This window comes from Peromyscus eremicus, chromosome 19 (assembly GCF_949786415.1).
Source record: "Peromyscus eremicus chromosome 19, PerEre_H2_v1, whole genome shotgun sequence".
NCBI lineage: Eukaryota > Metazoa > Chordata > Mammalia > Rodentia > Cricetidae > Peromyscus > Peromyscus eremicus.
In genome coordinates, this window is record NC_081435.1 from 56,008,848 (window position 1) to 56,029,823 (window position 20,976).

Consider the following 20,976-nt stretch of genomic DNA (forward strand, 5'->3'; position numbering starts at 1 on the left):
CCTTGCTTTTGTAAGATAAGCTTGGTAGGGTTCATTCCTTTTCTATTTTATGGAAAAGTTTGAGGAGCACTGATGTTGGCTTTTCTTTGAAGGTTTGGTAGGAGTTGATACGAAGTCCATCTGGTCCTGGGCTTGTCTTTGTTAGGAGACATTTGTTATTGCTTCAATTTTATTGGTTGTTATATGTCTGTTTAAGTTGCTTTTATCTTCTTGACTTAATTTTGGTACATCATATTATGTGTCTATAAGTTTAACTATGTGTCCCTAAATTTTCCAAGAATATAAGTTTTCAAATGACTTTTAATGATTCTCAATATTTCATTGGAATCTCTAGTAATCTGTCCTACTCTCCTAAATTTTTTTTGTGTCTTATTTTTGTTTTTGTTTTGGTAAATTTAGTCAAGGTTTTGTCCATCCTGTTTATTGTTATTATTTTTAAACCACTCTTTATTTTACTGATTCTATGTATTTTTTCCTTTTCATTGCCATTTCATTGTGGGTTTTTTTTTTTTTTTTTTGTATTGCTTTGGGGTTTGCATTGTTCTGATTTTTCAAGGACTTGGAGGTACATCATTAGGTCATTCGAGTTTCTTTTATTTTTTTAATGTAAGCACTCATAGATAGGGCATTTCTGTCTAGAACTGCCTCTTTGTGTCCTGGATGGAAAAGTTAAATTGTGTGTTCATTTTCCAAATTATTTTAGGAGCTTTAAAATTGTCTTCTTGATTTTTTAAACTAGCTCGTTAGTCATTCAAGAGTGTGTTATTTAGGGCTGGAGATGTGGCTCAGTTGGTAGAGGGCTTGCCTAGCATGCACAGAACTCTGGGTTTGGTTCTCAGCAGTGCATAATCCAGGTGTTGTGGTATACACCTGTAATTTTAGCACTCAGAGGTGGAGTGGGAGCAAAGTCGGAATTGCAAGGCTGCGTAGTGAACTTGACACTTGATGGTCAGCCTGCAGAGGCAGGGAAGAAGAGATAGGAAGAGGGAAAGAGGGAGAGAGGGAAGAAAAGAAAGAGAGAGAGAGAGGAGAGGAATTTCCATGTATTTGTGTGGGTTTTGTAGTTTTTTTTGTTTTGTTTTGTTTTTTGCTAATGCTTTCTATTTTCATTGCACTATTATCTAATAAGAAACAAATTATTTCAACTCCAGTATTTGTAGCCTCCAATGTGGTCTCTTTAGAGAAGATTTCATGGACTTCTAAGAATAGTGTGTATTCTGTATCGTTGCATGGGCTATTCTGTATTATCTGTTAAGTTTATTTGACTTGTGGTGTACTTTAACTCTGAGGTTTCTTTGTTAATGTTCAGCTTAGATGTCCTATCTAGGGATGGAGTGGGGTATTGAAATCATCCAACATTGTATCATCATCTATGACTTTTGTTTTATGAAATTAGGAGTTCTCATATTTGGTGATATATATTTATACTTGTAATATCTTCTTGGTTAATAATTCCTTTTATTAATGTGTAATGAGTTGTCTCTTCTAATTTTGATTTGAAGTCTGCTTTACCATATATCAGAAAAAAAAGTACTAGCTTTTGGTTTCTATTTGCATGTCAAATTGACTTCAGCTCTTTGATTCTCAGCCTGTGTGTGCCTTTACTAGTGAGGTGTGTTTCTTAGAGACAGAAGTTTGGGTATATATTTTTGTAATCTAATCATCCATTCTGTATTTCTTTAATATGTTAGTTGAAGCCATTTATATTTAAGGTTATTATTAGGAGATTTTTATTAATTCCTAACTACCACTTTTGTTAGTTGTTAGTCTAACTGGTTACTGTTGGCTTTCTCTTGTTTATCTGCTCCTCTAATGAAGTTTATTCTTTCCTGTGGTTTCTTCCTCCTCTATACATAACATTCCTTTTAAATCTCCTCTGTGGTTTTGGCTTAAAGATCAGAACTGCTTTAGTTTGTGTTTGTCTTGAGATGTATTTATTTCTCTGGCAATCTTAAAACAGCTCTTCTAGATATACCAACCAGCAATTCTTTACTTTCAGGGATTGAAATATATCATCCATGCTTTTTTGGCATGTAGGGTTGTTTGGAGAGGTCTGATGTTAGTCTGATGTTCCTGTCTTTGTAGGTGAGTTTGTCTTTTTCCCTTATAGCTTTTAATATTGTTTCTTTGCTTTGCATTTGCTGTCTTGACTGTAAAATGTCCCAGAGTTCTTCTCTGGTCATGTCTGTTTTGAGTTCTTAATGCCTGTGCTGTTTGAAACTGTCTCTTTCTCTAGATTTGGGACAATTTCTGTTTCTTTGAATAATCTATGCCTTTAGTGTTTATCTCAATGCTTTTTTTTTCTATGCAAGGAATTCTTGATTGTGTCCCAAAGTTCTTAATCATTGTTATTCTTGTCCATTTTTTCTCTTATTTATGTTTGAATGTAGTGTTTTGTAAACCTTGTCCTGATATATTTTTTTTTTTGGACGTGGGTGAGTTTATGAAGATTTCTACTGTGTTTTTTTTATTTGATTTCTTGGATTTTGCATTTTCATCACTTGTGGGTTTTTTTTCCTCCCCAAATCTCAGCTTCCTTGCTGAAGTTTTCTTCTATGTTGTTGACTTTCTTTCTTTTTTCTTCCTTCCTTCCTTCCTTTCTTTTTCTTTTTTCCTCTTCCTCCTCCTTTTTTAAATATATATTGTTATTTTCTTGTCCACTTTACTGACTTTTTCCTATCTGTTGCTGACTTTCCTCTCTAGGTTCTGGAATGGATTATCTTCTTGTTTGTATTCTCTCTTATCAGAAAAAAACTTGAAATCTTCATCTGGCATTTTACCTATTTCCATATCCTTGAGTTCAGCAGTTGATGAATTATAATCTTCGGTAGAATCATGCAGCCTTGCCTTTTCATGTTTTTTGTTTCTTTGTTGCAGTATGCACATCTGTTGGTTTGGATATCACTTTCATTGTAAGGGAACCTTATAATGGGGGTCTTATCGAGCAACCTATTATTTTTTTATAGTTTTTTTAAAAAAATAAGTCATTTTTTATTTATTATGTACACAGTGTTCTGCCTGCATGCCAGAAGAGGGCACCAGATCTCATTATAGATAGTTGTGAGCCACCATGTGGTTGCTGGGAATTGAACTCAGGACCTATGGAAGAGTAGCCGGTGCTCTTAACCTCTGAGCCATCTCTCTAGCCCGAGCAACCTATTCTTGAGAGCTCAATCCCCAGTATTATGCAGAAAGATAAAATAAAAATAAAAAAAAAATAAAACTATTATAACAGAAGTAACAACATGCCATCCATGATATGGAAATACACTTAACATCAATGACAGATCACTAATATATCACCAAGAAGACCATACATAAGCTAGGCATGGTGGTGGTGCAACACCTTTAATCCTAGCATTAGGAGGCAGAGGCAGGCAGATCTCTATGAGTTTGAGATCTACAAAATGAGTTCCAGGACAGCCAGAGTTATGAAGAGAGACCCTGTCTAAGGAAAAAAAAAAACCAAACATATATATGATCATGAAGTTGAAAATAGCAAAAGTATGGTAGAGGCTGTGTTACGGATTTCAAATGGCTTAGTGTGTCGGTGGTAAGTGAATGAAGTGGGTGAAAGAGATGGGCAGAGGATAGAAATAAATACAAGGTGAGAGTTGAGAAAAATATTGTGAAAGAAAGGAAGAAAGGGCAAAAGGTTAGGGGGAGGAGAAAAATAAGAATTTCTCAATAATGTGTAAGTTCAAAACAAATTTAGATAAATGCAAAGGGAGTGAAAAAAAAAAAACCATGAGCGTTTAAGGGCTGGCAAGATGGCTCAGTGGGTTAGGGTGCTTGCCGCCAACCCTGGTGACCTGAGTTCAACCCCAAGAACCCACATGTGGAAGGGCAGAGCAGACTCCTGCAAACTGTCTTTTGACCTCCACATGTGTGCCATGTGTGAATGAGAGCATACGCACATAAATATAATATGTAAATTTAATAACTCTAAAAACATTAAAAATAAAGTAAAAACACTACTAAATACAGAGGGAGGAAGAGCAAAACTTGAACAAAGAAAAAGATAAAAGGAAACCAAAGGAAAGAGAAAATATTGTTCAGTAACCGGAAGATGCATAAAAATCATCTTCTATCATAAGACAGATATCTGTTCAGTTATTAATAAATATTTATTTTGTCATAAAATAAAAATAGTTGAGTGTATGAAGGGGAATAATGAAAACATGAAACATTTTAAAAATACAGTAGATTTTAAAAATACAAAGCCCTGCTATGTGTGTAATAAAAAAGGAACCATGGGTCAGTGAGATGGCACAATGGGGAAAGGAGTCTGCTGTCAAGCCTGATTCCCAGAATGCACATGGTTCAAGGAGAGAACGAACTCCTACAGGCCGTTCTCTGACTCTTACACATGTGTTGAGGGCCACGTACCCCCTCACACACGCAAATATAGTGTATAGTTTTTGACTTATAAATGGAATCCCAAAGGTGGAAAAAGATGTGGTGTTGGGTCATGTGTCTGGGCCCTTGGAAACTAGAGACTGCCAGTTAAATGCGGGGGTGGGGTGGGGTGGGGGCTGTCACCCTTGTGGACTTGTGGCTCCTGTTACCGAGTCTCCACAGGCCGAGTGTATGGTGTTCGACAGAGCCGGTATCTTGGCAGTTTTCCTTTACTGGCCGGGAGTCTCTGGTGACTATACTTGGCTCTGCAGTGCTGGGCTGGGCAGGTTGTACCACCCTCCCGAGACTCCCTGGTCATAATCCTGGGCTGGCTAATGTTTTAGCTGGGGGCTGTCCCCCAAGTGCTTTGAAAGTGAGGAACGCGGGGAACAGTACTGAGGTTGGCGCAGAGGGAGGACCTATCTTTCCACGCTCAAAATCTCCTGCTCCTCACCCTGCTGGAAGGCTGCCGCTTGTACGGTCAACTACACACCCAGAACTTCAGAGTTCTCCGACTTTCTAGCAGCAAAAGGCAGATGGGTGGCTCCAGAATTTTATCCATTGACTGGCCTCTTGTTCAGAACTATTGAATTCCAAGGTTGTTCTCAGTCCAACATATGTCTCAGGCCACCCAGGGAGAGATGATCTCTTGCTATATACTTCCTAGCATGAGCCAAACCTCACGTTGGCACCCCCTCCCCTTCGGCCTGTCAGTATCTCTCCATCCTGCAGTCCACAGCTGCTTCTCTGTCTTCCCTCATCCAGGGCCTGCGTTGGGCCAAACTGAGGGTCACTGACCTGCAGCTGTTCCTTGGCTAGCTCACTTTTTAACAATAGATCCTATCTCGGTGCGGTGCCCAGAGCTGCCCTCTGCGTCATAAAGGGTGACAGGATGGCTTTTTCTCTGCTGATGATCTGACCACTTAAGGAGTCCCTGGCTCATCAAGACCTGTGACTGGAGGGCGGAGGGGTCGTCCTGAGGGTAGGCCTGCCAGTCTTTCTCCTGCTCACCTTTTGAAAATAATTTCTACTTCTCTCCTTGGGCAGCCAGGGAACTGAGTGGCCGAGGCTCTGTTTAGCCCACTTCTCTGTGTTGTTTTTAACCCCTCCCTCCGTCCCTCCATCCTTGTGGATTTCTGAAGTGTTTTCTGTCTTTTCAATAATGCCTATTTCCCCTTATACTGACTTTCTTTTTCACCAGCTCTCACAGAGGCAGCCTGTACTCTACCGTTTTACCGAGAAGACCCCAAGAGAGGGGTTTTAAAGAAATATATGCTTTGAGTTAGTTTTGGGGAAAAAAATCTACAATCATATTTACTTTGAAATGTAAATTTTTTTCACATTAATAAATAAAAATAACTGTTGTCAATGTTTACTACAATAACTGTAAAAGTCTAGAAATCCAAAAGAAAGTTGCTTTTCTGATTTATTTATTTACAGAAGTAACCTCAGGGACCCCTGCTACTTTGCTTAACCATGGGTTCCAGAGCTGTCCCGTCCCAAGAAAAGTAAGAGGCTTGTCTATTTTATGAGTAAAGCCACCGAGGCTTGGATGAGATTACCTGTGACCTGGTTCCCAGAGAACCGCACCACCGCCTCATGCTCCTTGCCCTAACCCTGTCCCCTGCTCTCTCTACTCCATGAGGTCCCATTTGAATCCTTGTGGCCTGCCCAGATAACTCCATTACATCCAAGTCTTCAGTTAGCTCCAGTTCCCCCACTGAAGTTTAGCCTCCCCAGACACACTAATACTCATTAGGTTTAACCTCACCCCCTCCTTTAAAAACAGAGCAAAACACACACACACGCACGCACGCACGCACGCACGCACGCACGCACGCACGCACGCACGCACTCACGCACGCTCGCGCGCGATTCCGGACAAGTTCTTTCCTGTTTTGCATGGGAAATGGTGTGAAAACTGGTGTGAACACAGAACAAGCTTGAGCTTCCCTGAACCTGTCTCACTGTTGGTCACTGTTGTACTGAGAATGTCCTCAGGCCTCTTCTCTTTTCCTTCCAGATCATGTGTGCCCCACGGGGCAGGGATAGGTTTACTACCCCATCCTTCATCCAGCGGGATCCGTTCAGTCGCTTCCAGCCCACCTACCCCTACGTACAGCACGAGATTGACTTGCCTCCCACCATCTCCCTGTCAGACGGGGAAGAGCCGCCTCCTTACCAGGGACCCTGCACCCTCCAGCTCCGGGACCCAGAGCAACAGATGGAACTCAACCGAGAGTCCGTGAGGGCCCCGCCCAACCGAACCGTGTTTGACAGTGACTTGATAGACATTTCTATGTACAACGGGGGACCATGCCCACCAAGCAGCCACTCGGGCATCAGTGCAGCTACTTGTAGCAGTAACGGGAGGATGGAGGGGCCGCCCCCGACCTACAGCGAGGTGATGGGTCACTACCCAGGTACCTCATTCTCCCACCACCAGCATAGCAACGCACACAGGGGCAGCAGACCACAGTTTCAGCCGAACAACTCAGAGGGCACAATAGTACCCATCAAGGGCAAAGACAGGAAGCCTGGGAACCTGGTCTGATTCCCTTCAGGGTGCACTTTGCAAGGAGAGAGAAACCTCGGCAGGGAGAGCGAGGCCACCGGCCCCTCTGCCACAGTGTTGTCCAGCTTTACGTCGTACAGCTGAGTAAAACCAAATGTGCAAACACGGTCTTCGTTTCTGATTCCTGTCCCGGGAATTGCATGCAAACAAGACTGGAACAATACGAACTTCCATCCGGTTTGACCACAAACAGTGTTCATCTGGGGGCAGGGGTGGAGTCAGGGTTAGAGATGGTGTGAGCTTGGCAAAGGGCGTGCAGAGCAAACCGAGGATGCTTTGAAGACTTCATGAAAGTAAGACCCACAGAGGTATTTTTGACATATTTAATTCCAAAAGGAGACTGCCGATAAAGGAGGCCAGAATGGCCCGTTTTTATAATTAACTGAATAAAGAAGGAAGAATTATTATATATTATCATGGGGAAGAATCAGCCAGTTTGCTTTTTCTCCAAAGGTGTGAAACTTTTATTTTGTTTTAAAAATATGAGTCAAAACTCCTGTTTTGTGTGCCAAGGTATGAAGCGGATAGAGGAGCGAGAGGAACTAATTTGTGTTGTGATGGTATGCTTTAAGAGTTGCACTATCTTGATGTTTAAAATACGGATGAGGGAACTGTGTTGTGTGAAGTTCTGTATGTTGTCACCTATGGATGGCTATTACGCCCCAGGAACACCCTTGAGAGTCCACATAGTGATACACGAAAGGTATTTGGGGATGTGCCCTGGCGTTTACCAAGTTACATACATTTAAAAAGTGGTGTGTTGCAAGAAGGTGCAGCCAGACACAGTGCACTGCTAGAGTTATTTGGAGAGGTTGGTGAAAAGAAACACCTGCATTGTGTATCAAGTGTCACGCAGAGCTAGCCTTGTTCCCAGCAGCGTCAGAGCAATTTAGACTTTTTTTCACTGTAGCATGAAATATATTCAGATACATACCTTATTTTATGCAATAAATTGTTTAAAATGCAAGATGGTTATTTTGTGTACGGCTGAACTGTGTAGCACAGTGAGTCACGTGGCCTCTCCCGTCCTAGGCAGCTCTGTTGAGTTCTGCAAGGATGTTCTGTTCAGCACCTGGCACCAGCAGTTGCTCCCAAAGCCCACTTGGTTTTCTCAGTGCCATCCTGGTGATGGTTCCTTAGACTTACTATCCCCCTGGGCCTGACAGAGGGACACATTTGGCACAATAAGCCATTACGTATCACCAGTGTTGCATGGTAGTGCATACCTACCCATACTCATGCCACAGACTCACTTCTGTCTAGGTCGTCTTTGAACTGTGGTCAGCTGGAACACAGAGGTGGTGGGTGAGGGTGTGACTCAGGACAAGGCATGGCAAAGTCGCAGCTGGACAATGGCTTCTCAGTTTTTGAAGTCAGTTTACGATTTCCACCATTTCTAAACATTCTTACGTACAATAAAAAGCCCCAGCGACTTTCTTCTGCAGATATAAGAGTTGGCTCTGTAACTGCACCATGGTGGGCTCATGTGCAGTGGCAGGGCCTCTTCCTGGTGGTCTGGCCTCTGCATGTAACAGAATGAACAGGAATGGGGAGTCAGCGGCAGTTTGACACCAAATCAGTGTGCGTGAGTGCTTGTGTGCATGTGTGCGTTACTGTTTCCGGAGGTGAGTATGTGAAGTCAATATTCTCTTACCTGAGAACTAGAGGTTGTTTGAAGCCCCGAGTCATGTCTGACCCCAGGCTTCCCATTTCTGCTTGTCTCAGTAGGCAGGCCACTGGCTTGGTTTGAGACTTGACATCTCCATGGGATTTATCCATTTCACACAGTAGCATCCACAGGAATACTCAGTCAAAAGGAGTGAGGACAGATAGGGAACAGCTATCAGCCCATGCTTCAACACTGCTTGGAAGGATGTACATGTGAGGGTCTCTGGGACTCTGGAGTTGCTTTTCTGTCTTGTCTGGTGATAGTCAGTGGCCTCTCAGGCTACAGGTTAACTGGGCCAAAGATGACCTTCCCCATTGCCTTGAGGCTTCCTGAAAAGTTTCTGCCTCCTGGTGACCTATGCCTTCAGACTGCTTGAATGGGGCTCTGAGATACAATGGCAGAGGAAGGATGTATGTGTCCTCCCTGGGGTCTCACCAGTAGGGGACTTGTCATGGATGACTGCCAGGGAAGGTGAGGCTATGGCTCTGCTATTCCAAATCCTAACTGTAGTTTTGGTGAAGCTGGTGATCTCACCATTTAGTTTCCACTCCAAATGGCTTCTCAGTCCTGACTTTAGTCTTACTTTTCTGTCAGCTGTGAGAAAGAGCTAAGATCAGAGATTGGTAAATTCCTTTGGAGCTTATATGGACATTTTGTAGATGCCAACAGTATTGGCCAAACATTGGGTACCCTAGGGGACTGCCTTTTTAGTGTTCTCGTTCTCTCTCTCTCTCTCTCTCTCTCTCTCTCTCTCACACACACACACACACACACACACACACACACATCATCATCATCATCATCATCATCATCATCATCATCAACTCTGACTTTGAAGTCTTTGAGGCTGGGTCTCTTTAAGGAATTAGTTTAAAAGCCAAAGCCAAGGTCATAAAAATGAATTGGGCCATTTCTCTCAGCACAGGGAGGAGGAGATTTAGATAGTAGTAGCCTTCTAGCCGACAGTCCATGCCATGCTGTCTCTTGGCTCCAAGGGCTGACTAAGTAGCAGCTGTGAAGGCGGGGCTTACACAGCAGGGGCTTTGTCTTTCAAAAAGCTGGGTGCTTAGACCCCGAGGGTTCAGTTTAGAAAGCAGTGAGTTCAGGCAACTGACAGTAGGTTATAATGATAGATTATTCCCATGGGGCACTGCAGTAAAGATTTGCATTGTTAGAAGGTACAGTCCTGGGCAGGCCACTCTGACTTAACTGTTGTCTCATGGATTTCCAAGAATATGAAACATAAGGCCTACAAATCCATCTACTGGAATTCAGTCTTTTGAACTGCATTTGCTTTTCAGAAACTCCATAAGCAAACACTAAAGCAATTTAATACAAGAGATTGTGAAGCCAACTACTCATCCAATTGTTTACTGATAAAGCATGCCCCGTGACTTCTCCACCGCAGACACAGACCTAACCCATGAGAAATCATGACATGGCAGTGACTAAAACTTACAAGTATATTGTGAGAATTAAATTTTTCCTTAGTAATTTTTAGCTCAAATTCAAGAGCCAAGGAGCCAAATGGGATGGATGCTTCTTCACACGAACATGAGACTTGGGTACAAAAAGTGTGTGTGTGTGTGTGTGTGTGTGTGTGTGTGTGTGTGTGTGTATGTATTTAAAATATATATATTTTTTAAATTCTAAGTAGCTCCATTTGATCTTCATCTTTATTTTACTGGGACCAAAAGGAAGTACTTCTAGAAAGCTGCTTTGATCTAGAAGAATCTATTCATATACCTGCCTTTCTCACAGGTATAGGTTTTCCATCTTACTCAACTGTTCTTTTTGAGAATGACTCCTGGGGTAGTCCTTTTAAGATGCCCTCAAGCTGTATTATTGAGGTAGCCCATGTGGCCTCCGCTATGTTTTGCCAACACTGTTGTAGATCATGGCTATTCCTGGACTCCATGAATTAGGCAATGGAGACACAATGTGCACACTGTGGATGCGTTTCCAGAGTTTTGCTACTTAGAATGGCAGCTCTCTACCCCCTAAAAAATCTCAGCAGTTGGGTTGAGGGGAGTAACTGGGAAGGATACTTGCTGTTACCTTTTTGCTTTTCTCTCATGTCAGTCACCCGTCCAGACTTGCTTGCACCCTAAAATGTCAAGCAGTTTCATGGCTTCCTTAGACTGTACCGATTCCAACAAACCCTGTTGTGTGGCTGTCAGGAGCTGTTCACAGTCCTTGGAGATGTGGACAAATCACAATAGCATTCTCAGTCTGCCACAGTCCATAGGTTTTAGGAATAAAGATGTCATTGGATAGCTGGCTTTGCCAGCTGGATGTAGCACAGGTTGATGTTGGAGCACAGGGACAGCTTGCTGAGCAAGGGACTTCTCCCTATAGCCCATCTTTGTCCCTAGGTTTGCTGGATAGCGTAACATGACAAGGCTAGCCTAGACAGATGATGTGGTTGCGCACACACAAGCCCAACCCTAAGCAGCTGAGGTGCCTTGTGTTCTGACGTCAGATGTAGGACCCCAGTAACATGACAAGGCTAGTCTAGGCAGATGATGCGGCTGCACACACACAAGCCCATCCCTAAGCAGCGGAGGTGCCTTGCGTTCTGACGTCAGATGTAGGGCCCCAGCCCCAGCGTGCAGTGCTCACCTTCTTCGTGCCTCACTTGAAATGGTGCTTCTTCAACTGTTTGCTTTCATTTGTAAGGTGCTGTATATACGTTGAACATATGCACATACTCTACCCAATGGGTAGAATAAGAAAATACTATAACATACTGTATAGACACCAGTTTTACCAGAAATGGCATAGAACTTATGAATGCCTATGTACTCCATCTTTTGTAAGGAAACTTGCAAATAATTACATACAGATAAAGTCTATGTAGTTTATTTTCCTATTAAATATATTAACACCATGGAATGAAGTCTGAACAAGCAGGCAGCAGTTTAGGACCAGCACATACATAGGAACTAAGTTGCACCTTTGCTCGGAAACACTTTAGCAATCTCTAAGATGTTTTTATTTTAAACCCTTTAGAACTAGTTAGCCCAGTTTAGTTATATTCTAGGCAGGGGTGGGGGAGGAGACTGCTTTTCAGCTTGCTCTGTGCGCAGGCCTTCTCTCTCACTGTAGTATCAGTTGTCAGGCCTCAGTGGGATGTGCAAACCTTTGAAGACACGCATGACATCAGGCAAATGAGTAACCTGCAGCAGAGGCTATTCAGTCTCAGAGGGCACTTGTGACCATTTGTGTTCCATGTTCTCTGTGCCTTGTCTTATAAATGGAAGCTATGGAGCCAATGAACTGTCTGGAATTTGTAGGGAGAGTGCCTCAGAAAACAGATCCATTGGGAAAGATTAGGGTAGAGAAAATGTTTGGGGTCGTCATTAGAGAATCAGCCGAGTACAGACTCCTAAGTCCATTCCTATTGTGTTCTGGGGTAGTCCTGACCCCTAAAGCAAGTAGGTTTTACCATCAGTTAGGTTACATGTTAGGCTGTATGTAAAGTCACACTTCTCTCTTCCAGCTCCTGTTTAGTCTTTAGTGTCCAATTGTGGCTTTGGTATTTTTAAGTTTCTTCCTTTGTCCTCCCCTGCCCTCCACCCCTCAAGCAAAGAAGCCTTGGTGTCCATTAAAACCACCATGGACACTTAGTGCGATCCATAAAGGCCATCCAATCTAATCCAGTATGCCACCAGATGATATCTGAGTAATTCCGGGCTTTTTATTTGTTCTGTGGTATGTGCTCTGACTTTGAAAGTCAGAAATAGAATTATCCCCCAATCAGGGAAAAAAAATGCTCCAAGCTATTACTAATTATTCTTAATGTGCAACTATTAATGCCGATTCAGTCCTCTTTAACACCTCCCTGCAAGAGCTGGGCAAAAATGACAGTGGGTACCTCCTAAGTCTCACCCAAGTCCAAGTTACTGTCTCTGTCTATTGCAGGGCACACCCTCAGGATCCCTGGGGGTCAAGACCTGAGGTCAATCACTGTCAGAAAATAGGCACTTTACTGAGCATCAGAATGTTCTGGACTCAGTAGTAAGATGTGTCATCAACCAGACTCCTTTCTGCAGATCCGGCCCTGGCTGAGCATCCCTTTCAATGATGCTGGTTCTTTCTGATGTGCTTGCCTTTCAAAAAAAAAAAAAAAAAATCACAATTGCAACTAATATCCTTGTTGAGTTTAAAGTTGTTTTAAAATATATACAACACTATCCACAACATTTAGTTCATTTAATTTTTATTATAAAGCAATCTACTAAAAAAAGTACAGCTGTATTTGCATCTTCCGATCTTTGTGAGCTATTATAATTAGAAGTCAAAGTCCTTTTGTGTTTAAACAACCACATGCTTATTCTTTAACATATTCCTGGTCAGGTACGGGAATGATTCACAACTGTTATCCACCTGCGTCTGTTGCCCGGGTGACGATGCAGTTTAGGACTCAGGTCTGTGATTGCAATACTTTTGATGACAGATGTTGCACAAGTGCTGTTTGTTAGTTATGAAATCAGGTTTTCTGCTTGTTCTTGATGCCATGGTCAAATCATAGCACAAAATCATTAAAAATAATCGGTGATAAATATCTGTCCCCTGGGGTTGTGTTTGTTCACCTTTCAGCTACGACGTACAAATAACAGAAAACTGATGTATGATCAGTCTCAGAAAAATACTTTCTTTTTTGTGAGTTGGAGATGGGACCCAGGGAAGAGTTCTTCCTTGGGCTACACCCCAGGCCAAAGGATAGTGCTGATCATCCTCTAGTTACTGACTCAAGGAAAATATTTGTATGTGTGTGCACGCACAGCATATGTGTACATGTGCCACAGCTGGTGTGTGGTGAGGACAACTTGCTGAGTCAGTTCTCTCCATCCACCAAGGGATGGCAAGTTCAACTGTCAAGCTTGGCAGTGAACGCCTGCAGTCCCTATCTCACGGTCTGGTTGCTGACTTTTAAATGTCCTGTAAACCTAGACAGAGCACATCACAGACTTCTCAATTCTGAGTTCTACCTGGAGTGTTCAGAACTGGTCCTGAGAACATCTGACCTCACAGGGGGTTTGGATGGCTGTCATACAGCAAACTCAACAGGCCTGATACCAAATGTTGAAGATCCCCTGACAGTGGAGGCCTTCAGAAGATGTTCTATGACCTACACTGAGAGGAGAGTATTTTATCTGTGCTCTAAGTGTATGGATTCTAGATGACACGTATGCATAAAGCCCGCAAACCTACCAAACAATGAGAATAAGTGAATTTAGCATGATAGTAAAAAGATTTATTTTTCCATTTCTGTAACTTTCTAATAAACAAATGGAAACAATTTCAAGATCTTACTGGAATAATTGCGTGGGCCCAAATTCTAGTCCTACTGTTCATCTTCAATGCAGAGTGAGGTTATATTTTGATGAGGGGATTATAAAACTTAAGCAATAAAGGGACTCTCATCCTTAGGCCCCAGCAGACCACACTATGCTCTCAGAGAACTTCGCAGTTCAGCAGCTCATTAGAGACTGTCCCCAGATCTCCCCAACCTAACACCAGTGTGAGCAAAGAAAGGATGACACGTGCCAAGCTCCCTCTTCCCTCTGCCTGGTCCTGATCACTGAGTATGAGCAGATCTGAGTTTCTCTCAAAGAGTCCAACCCAGGTTGTCAGAGCTGCTGCTTCAGGGAAGCAGGAGGCACTGCTGAGCAACAACGGTTTTGACACAGCAGGATGGCTGAGCCCTTTAAGAGCATGAGGCTGGCACCCCAGTTCACAATGGAAGAGTGCCTCGTGGGACTGACTATCTTCTGCCCAGGTCCCCTGGCTGAGGACCGAGCAGGCTCTGATGCAGAAAACAAAGACCTTACAGACAGCAACTCACCCTGGGCCTTTGAGTGAAAACACCAATTCTGCTTCTCTGTGGTAACACTTGCATTAACAGTTTATAAGAAACTTGCTACTTAAAACAAGTTAGATTTCCCTCACAATACTGTTTTCATCTGTTTGGCTTACATAGATTCCAATTAAAACACACACTGGAAATAGCAGCTCCAAAAAAGCCTTTGTATTTGGAAATTCATTTTAAACACTGTATTTCTGTCAAGACTTTAACTTTTGCCTCAATAATGCAAATGTGATTTGCTCTGCTGTACTCACTTCCAAAAAAAGAAATTTAAGAGCAAAAGCTGGTTCTAATAATGTGACTGCAACAGTGATGACTAAAATCATATACCCCAAAGGCCTTTCAAGTGAAGAATTCTCTTAAAAACCTTCAACACTGCAGTTTATAGTCAGCGGCTTGTATAATTTAACCTGTGAAACAGTGTTCTCACTTAGCATTTCTTCTGTTACCGACCTTTTGTGAGTATAAAAACAATCACATGAATGAACAGCAAGTATGTCTGAAGCCCCAGCACAACCAAGCCACCTCATTCTTCCAGGGGCCACCAGCCCAACTTGGTTCCCACATTCTAAGCATCTCATGCTACCCTGAGGTAAGTTGGGACACACTGTTTGCCACAGCATTTTTGGTGTGGGGTTTCGAGGTGACTTGGTCTTGTAAACATTTCCTACATACTACAAAGAGCAGCTCAGACCTGGGGCCCAGCTGACTTTAGATGGTTCAAGAGCTCACCTCAGGTAACTAATGTCCCTGGCTGGAGGTAGTTCCAAATTCCCATCTATAAAGCATGTGCAATTGTTTCAGCCAGGCAGAGAGAAAGACAAGACTACCTAAGGCAGAGACAGCAGCCTACACACCCTCAGTGTCCTCATGAGGTGGCGGCAGCTGCTCACCAATGAGGTCCCATTGCTTTTGCTGTCCAACTTGAAGGTATGGGCACATTAGACACACACAGTCTTCTAGGTGCAGGTCCTGTGGAGGCTGTTCCCTGCATACAAGGCACGCATCTGCCAAGGCAGCGAAAAACACACATGCTTTGTTGCACACAGTTGTGTGGAAGTGCCTGGAGTTTTGTTTTCATCTTGTGGTACTGAAAATACTTCATAGGAAATCTGTCCTCTTTTTTTTTTTTTTTAAAGATTTATTTATTTATTATGTATACAGTATTCTGCCTGCATGTATCCCTGCAGGTCAGAAGAGGGTGCCAGATCTCATTACAGATGGTTGTGAGCCTCCATGTGGTTGCTGGGAATTGAACTCAGGACCTTTGGAAGAGCAAGCAGTGCTCTTAACCTCTGAGCCATCTCTCTAGCTCCCGAAATCTGTCCTCTTAACAAGTGAATCATAGGCTTTAAATTTCCTTTTCTTGGGACTCAGCAAGGGCAAGCATTCTATTTGGTAAAACCTAGTATTTCCTAAGGCTATCATAAACTTCTCTGCACTAACGTTTTCCACAAATAGCAGTTTCGAGGGCTTCAGGTCTTCTAGCAATTGGCAGCAATTAAATGGAAAAATTAGTCTCAGCTGTCTTCAAGTGTGGCACCAACACAGGTTCAGACAACATGACCACTGTCTAGTACTGTACATGGGCAGGAAGGAAAAGGTGAACTCGTTTTGAACCAAGGAGACAGTCTGAGAATTTCTTGAGGCAAAGTGGTCCCTGATGTATGTAATATTTAATGTTACTATTTATACTTAATGCATAAAATCTAGACTTGACTGAAGTTTTCCTTCATTGTTTTCAATGTGGTAATTAGGAAAAGGCAAAAGGTATTGTAGGACTGGAAGAGAAGCGTAGAGTTTCAAGTATGGATTTAGTTGTGTGACAATTGCAACCTGAATGCTTTACTAAGGCCAACTTCACTAGGTGGTGACAGAGGACAGAATAAGACTGGACCTTTAGCTTCCCCAGCCTATCCCAAACTAAAGGGGAAACCAAGCTAGAGGAAAGTCACAGACTAGTTCAAGTGTCTCCCTTTGAGATCACTCTAAGAAGATGATGAACAGAGTACAGTCTAAAGGACGTTAAGTTACAAGGTTAAAAGTCAAAAATGAACAGTATCAGCAGAAGAGCCAGGCTATGTGTTACCGGCAAATGTAATGAACTGGCTTGATTTTTATTTTCCTTTAGTCCAGGAGCGTGGCCTGGCATACCTAAGTACCTGCCACAAAGGGAAAGGGGCTACAGGAGTTACGACTGGCTGAACTTCAGACATAGGTCTTTGTGGTTTTTTTCTTTAACCAAAACATGCCTTCAATGTCCTAACATGATTCATCAGTGTTATTTTCTACAGTTCTTTAAGCCTTGGATTTGAATTATCTGGGGGTAAAAACAAAGGTAAAAGCTAATCTGAAAAAACAAAACGAAAGAGTGCAACTAATGAATGGTCTAGCTTGCTCAACAAAAACTGCATTAGGTTTTGTGGACATACTTGACAGTATTTTTTACTTTGGGGCAATGTACACCTGTTTGTCATGGTCAAAAGAAGTACAGAATACACAAGCTGTCTGTCTCCCATAACCTGCCTCTGCTTCATCAAGGAAACAGAGTGTACATGTTGCCTGAGGTCCCGGGGAACAGAGTCCTGTAACTACACTGCCGTGGCCAAATACTAAGCAGGTAAGAACACCCAGCACCCATTGTATGAGAAATAAAGCAACAACTTGGATACCACAGTAAGAATCCTAAAGTATGAATTTAAATAAGTAAAAATACGCTGTTACAGAATCTCCAATCTAGCACTCAGAGGTGCAAACAAGGTAATAGCTGAAACCATGTTCACATAAACACACTGTTGCCCTTCCTAAAATCAATCCAGGATTGAGAGTTAACATTTAACTGGAAAAGGAAGATAGAGAATTGCCGTTATTTTGTGTAGCATCTTTATGGAACTGTTAAAATATGACAGAAAGTGCCTTTTACTATGTGCATGGATGGGTTACAACAGGGGCAATTTCATCTTACTGAAACAAACAGGATGAAGTTGGGTTTCAATGCTGTTGCTCTAGAAGATGGTGGGTCCAGCCAACGGCTCCTGGAAGCTTCAGGTCCCTGTAAGAACGCTGTGCTGCTGTGCACACTGACCTGCAGGGCACACTTGCACTGAGCACATTCCCTGCACATGGGGTCCTGCTCATATCAGTGATTTTTTGCTAACACTTAAATTAGTCAAAATTCAAGAGAGAAAAGGCTGACAATGGAAGGTGGACAGAAGGAAAGTTTCCAGCTAATCTTTCCAGGAAAATCAAGACGCAGGAAGCATATTGTGGCAGGGAGTCATATTTCTCACCACCCAAGGTTTGTTCTTTAGACTGATTTCCCAGAGAAAACAGCATGATGCACTTCCCTATAGCTCACTCTGTAAGAAGCCAGATTCTGAGCATGATCCCATCGGGGCCATTCAAGCGAATCCTCAGAACAAACCACATCCCGCTCTGCCCTCAAGGGTTCTAAACTCAGGATGCATTCTTCCTACTATGAGGATCATTCTTATCAAAATAACCAAATAACTGCCACAGGATGATTAGGATCTGTAATTACTGTTAGTGACTATCAGTGATGTATAGGGAAGAATACACCTTAATTTTCAAAGCTCAATCCTGGAGATGTAGGACAATCACAAACTTGCTTTGACTAGTTAGGATGAACAAAGGACATAGAAGTCACAAAGGAAAAAAAAAATCTCAGAAGGAAAATAAATCCAGTGAGCCTAACTTAGCATTTAGCTGTGAGAAAGTTCTCTTAAGAAGGCCATGCCAAAGTTCACGGCAAAAGAGAAATTCTGGGAAAGGAGTGGTCCTTAGACCATGCCAATCATCAGGGAAGATGAGGTCCAGACTCTGCTGTCCTTTGGATATATAACTTCTTTCTCTTTTCTTTCTTTCTCTCCTTCCTTCCTTTGCTCATGGAAACTCCACTTAATACAAAACTGGCAAGTAACACACACGTGGGCCAGTGGAGAGCAAGCACAGTTACTACTTGAAGAATGAGGAGGGACACCCTCCTTACTGCCTTCCTCACACCTGTTTTGCAAATTTCCAGTTCAGGGACCCACATATCCCTTGACACTTGCTCATGTGCTAATCAGGCAAGGGGTCAATGCCTGGATGATTTTGACATCATGTCCTTGCTAAAGTCAATTAAATCGTGAGCTCTTAATGCCAACAAGTAAGTGGCATGCAAAAAGGGCACTTAAATAGGGCAGAAAAAACTTTGGAACATTTAAATTTACCTTATTTTAGGTCTTATGGAGACTCAATATTTCAGAAAATGAACTGTAGCTACCAAGAAAATTATTCCTCTAATTCTATAACAACCTCATTTTAGGAGCCCTTTAATAATTAAAAAATGTGTGTATACTGCAAAAATCCCTATTTCAAAAAGAACTCAGAAAGATGAACTCATTTTCCCCTGCCTCACTTGCTAAATTCACCTTCTCCCCATCCTCACTAGTACCATCTACAATAGTTCCGTTTACATTTGAAGCAGTTATGAAATCCTAAAGACTTGAACCCAGTGCAAAAGACATTAAAAGAAGCTCAGTGTCTAAAATACAGCTTCATTTTCTTCAAACACCTCTTCTGCCCACACTATAGATGCTCAAGATTCCCAGAACTGTGGTCTAAGACCCCAGAAACAAGACAACTGCCCAGCTCCAGCTCACCCCGAGCATAAAGAACTCAGAAGATGGAGGCAGATTTACAATGGAAAACTCGGGAATATTTGAAGTCTTTGTTTTATTATTTCACTACGTGGAGAAAGCTAATCCTAATATACATACTTCTCTTCCCTTCGGTGAAATCCAAACAGCACCCCATTTTGCACAAAAGGCTCTCAATGATGTGCTATTTTGAAAGGCTGGTTTTACTCTTATTCTTTAACAAACCAAGCCTCTTACCTAATCCATTTTCATTTGAACTTGTTCATGTGCTAGGCAAATGTTTTCTGTCCATTAAAAAAATAAATACATCTCAGTCACAGCTTCATTCATGACATTAACATATCTTTCAAAAGGATAAATGTGCATACCAGACATGGAGCTTCCGGTTTCCCTTGCAGCTAAGAGAAATGCAAGATTTGCTGTAAATAAAATGCAATTCAGCATATACAAAATGTCTATTATACAATGTGATAATTTAAGGTGACATGTTACTGTTGTCTGCTATCAACACACTGCAGCCTCCCCTATAAGTTGTTTGTGGTTTGCTTTAAGAATAATATCGGCAACAGCATTTGTATGACATCTCTGATGCCAAATAGTAATAATGTAACTTCTCAATCTTTAGAAACCTTTTCATTAGATTTAAAAGCACATACAAGCAGCTCCTCATTTGCTATAATTGGGAGACACAACCCAGACATAAAACTAAATGGTGATAAGACTCCAATGGACTAGGCAGAAGATATCTAAGCAGGACAAGAAAGTTGCAGTCTCATGATTATTAGAAATGTCCTGAGAGTCTCAGATTACCTCCACTAGATGATATATATGCCCTACGCACCAGGACAGGTACAAGGTTTTAGGAGAAAGAATTCTATCTATTACCACATTTTAGCATGGCATTCTTGGTTGTTTAAAAGGGGGGAAATGTTACTACATCAGCATTTAGTATTTTACTATTTAAAAGCATGCTAAAGTGTGTTGTCCTGTTTATACTTGAAAGTGTGCCATCAATTTGTAGCAGTGCACTGAACTCTGCCTCAGATTAATCACCTGCCAACGAACAAAAGAACAGAGGCCCATGACAAATCCCCCTCTCTAATGCTTCCAACCACAGCATTCTCACTTACAGTGCTTCCATACAGTGACCGGGTATCTCAAACGTGACGTTATCCTTTCATTCTCTAAATCTGGCCAAATGAAGCATTCGATGTACCTCCTGTCAGGAAGCAGGGACTGATGGGATAGCTATGTGGCAAGATCCCTGACATTCTCCTGATGGCAAATCAAAACCAATGCCCCCTACAAAGGCCATTACTTGCTCCAGTGTCACCCCAAGGGTTAGACCTGAAGGAAAGCTGAGAGTGCAAAATGAGACATAGGCACTCCCACACCAAGAGAGAGACGTTCTACAGGCACGGGACTTGCCTGACAGCCACCGATTCATTACAAACTATACACAGTCAGCAGAATATTTAAGCAGGAATTTTCCCTTCCAGTATGAGAAACACTAACCACAATTCTAATGAGACCATGACAGACAGGCCTCTTTTGTTTTGACCAGGGATATAAGGACCCAAAATCCCACAAGGGTTTTAAGTAGTGGGAGAGATCTGAGATGAACCACTAGGGTGCACTGCCCACCTGTTCTCCATTCTCCCATCGCGCCCACCATGAGCCTCCATTCTTGAGCACAGGCAGTTACACAGACTTGCTCCTTCCAAAATCAGCAGTGGTCTTTCAAAACTTGATGTAGTTAAGAAGAGTGAACTTGAGTTGCTCATGTATGTGATGTCAATAA

At 42.3% G+C, this 20,976-nt stretch overlaps 1 protein-coding gene across 2 annotated transcripts in view; it reads left to right on the forward strand.

Annotated features, from left to right (window-relative positions):
* The window catches only part of Ldlrad4 (low density lipoprotein receptor class A domain containing 4), a 215,133-nt gene extending 208,057 nt beyond the window's left edge, over window positions 1-7,076 (forward strand). For both annotated transcript variants that reach the window (XM_059246148.1, XM_059246147.1), the window contains one exon: window positions 6,422-7,076. In XM_059246148.1, the coding sequence (XP_059102131.1) occupies window positions 6,422-6,952 (531 nt within the window). In that variant the 3' untranslated portion in view covers window positions 6,953-7,076. The remainder of the gene's footprint in view (window positions 1-6,421) is intronic.
* Window positions 7,077-20,976: the final 13,900 nt, after the last annotated feature.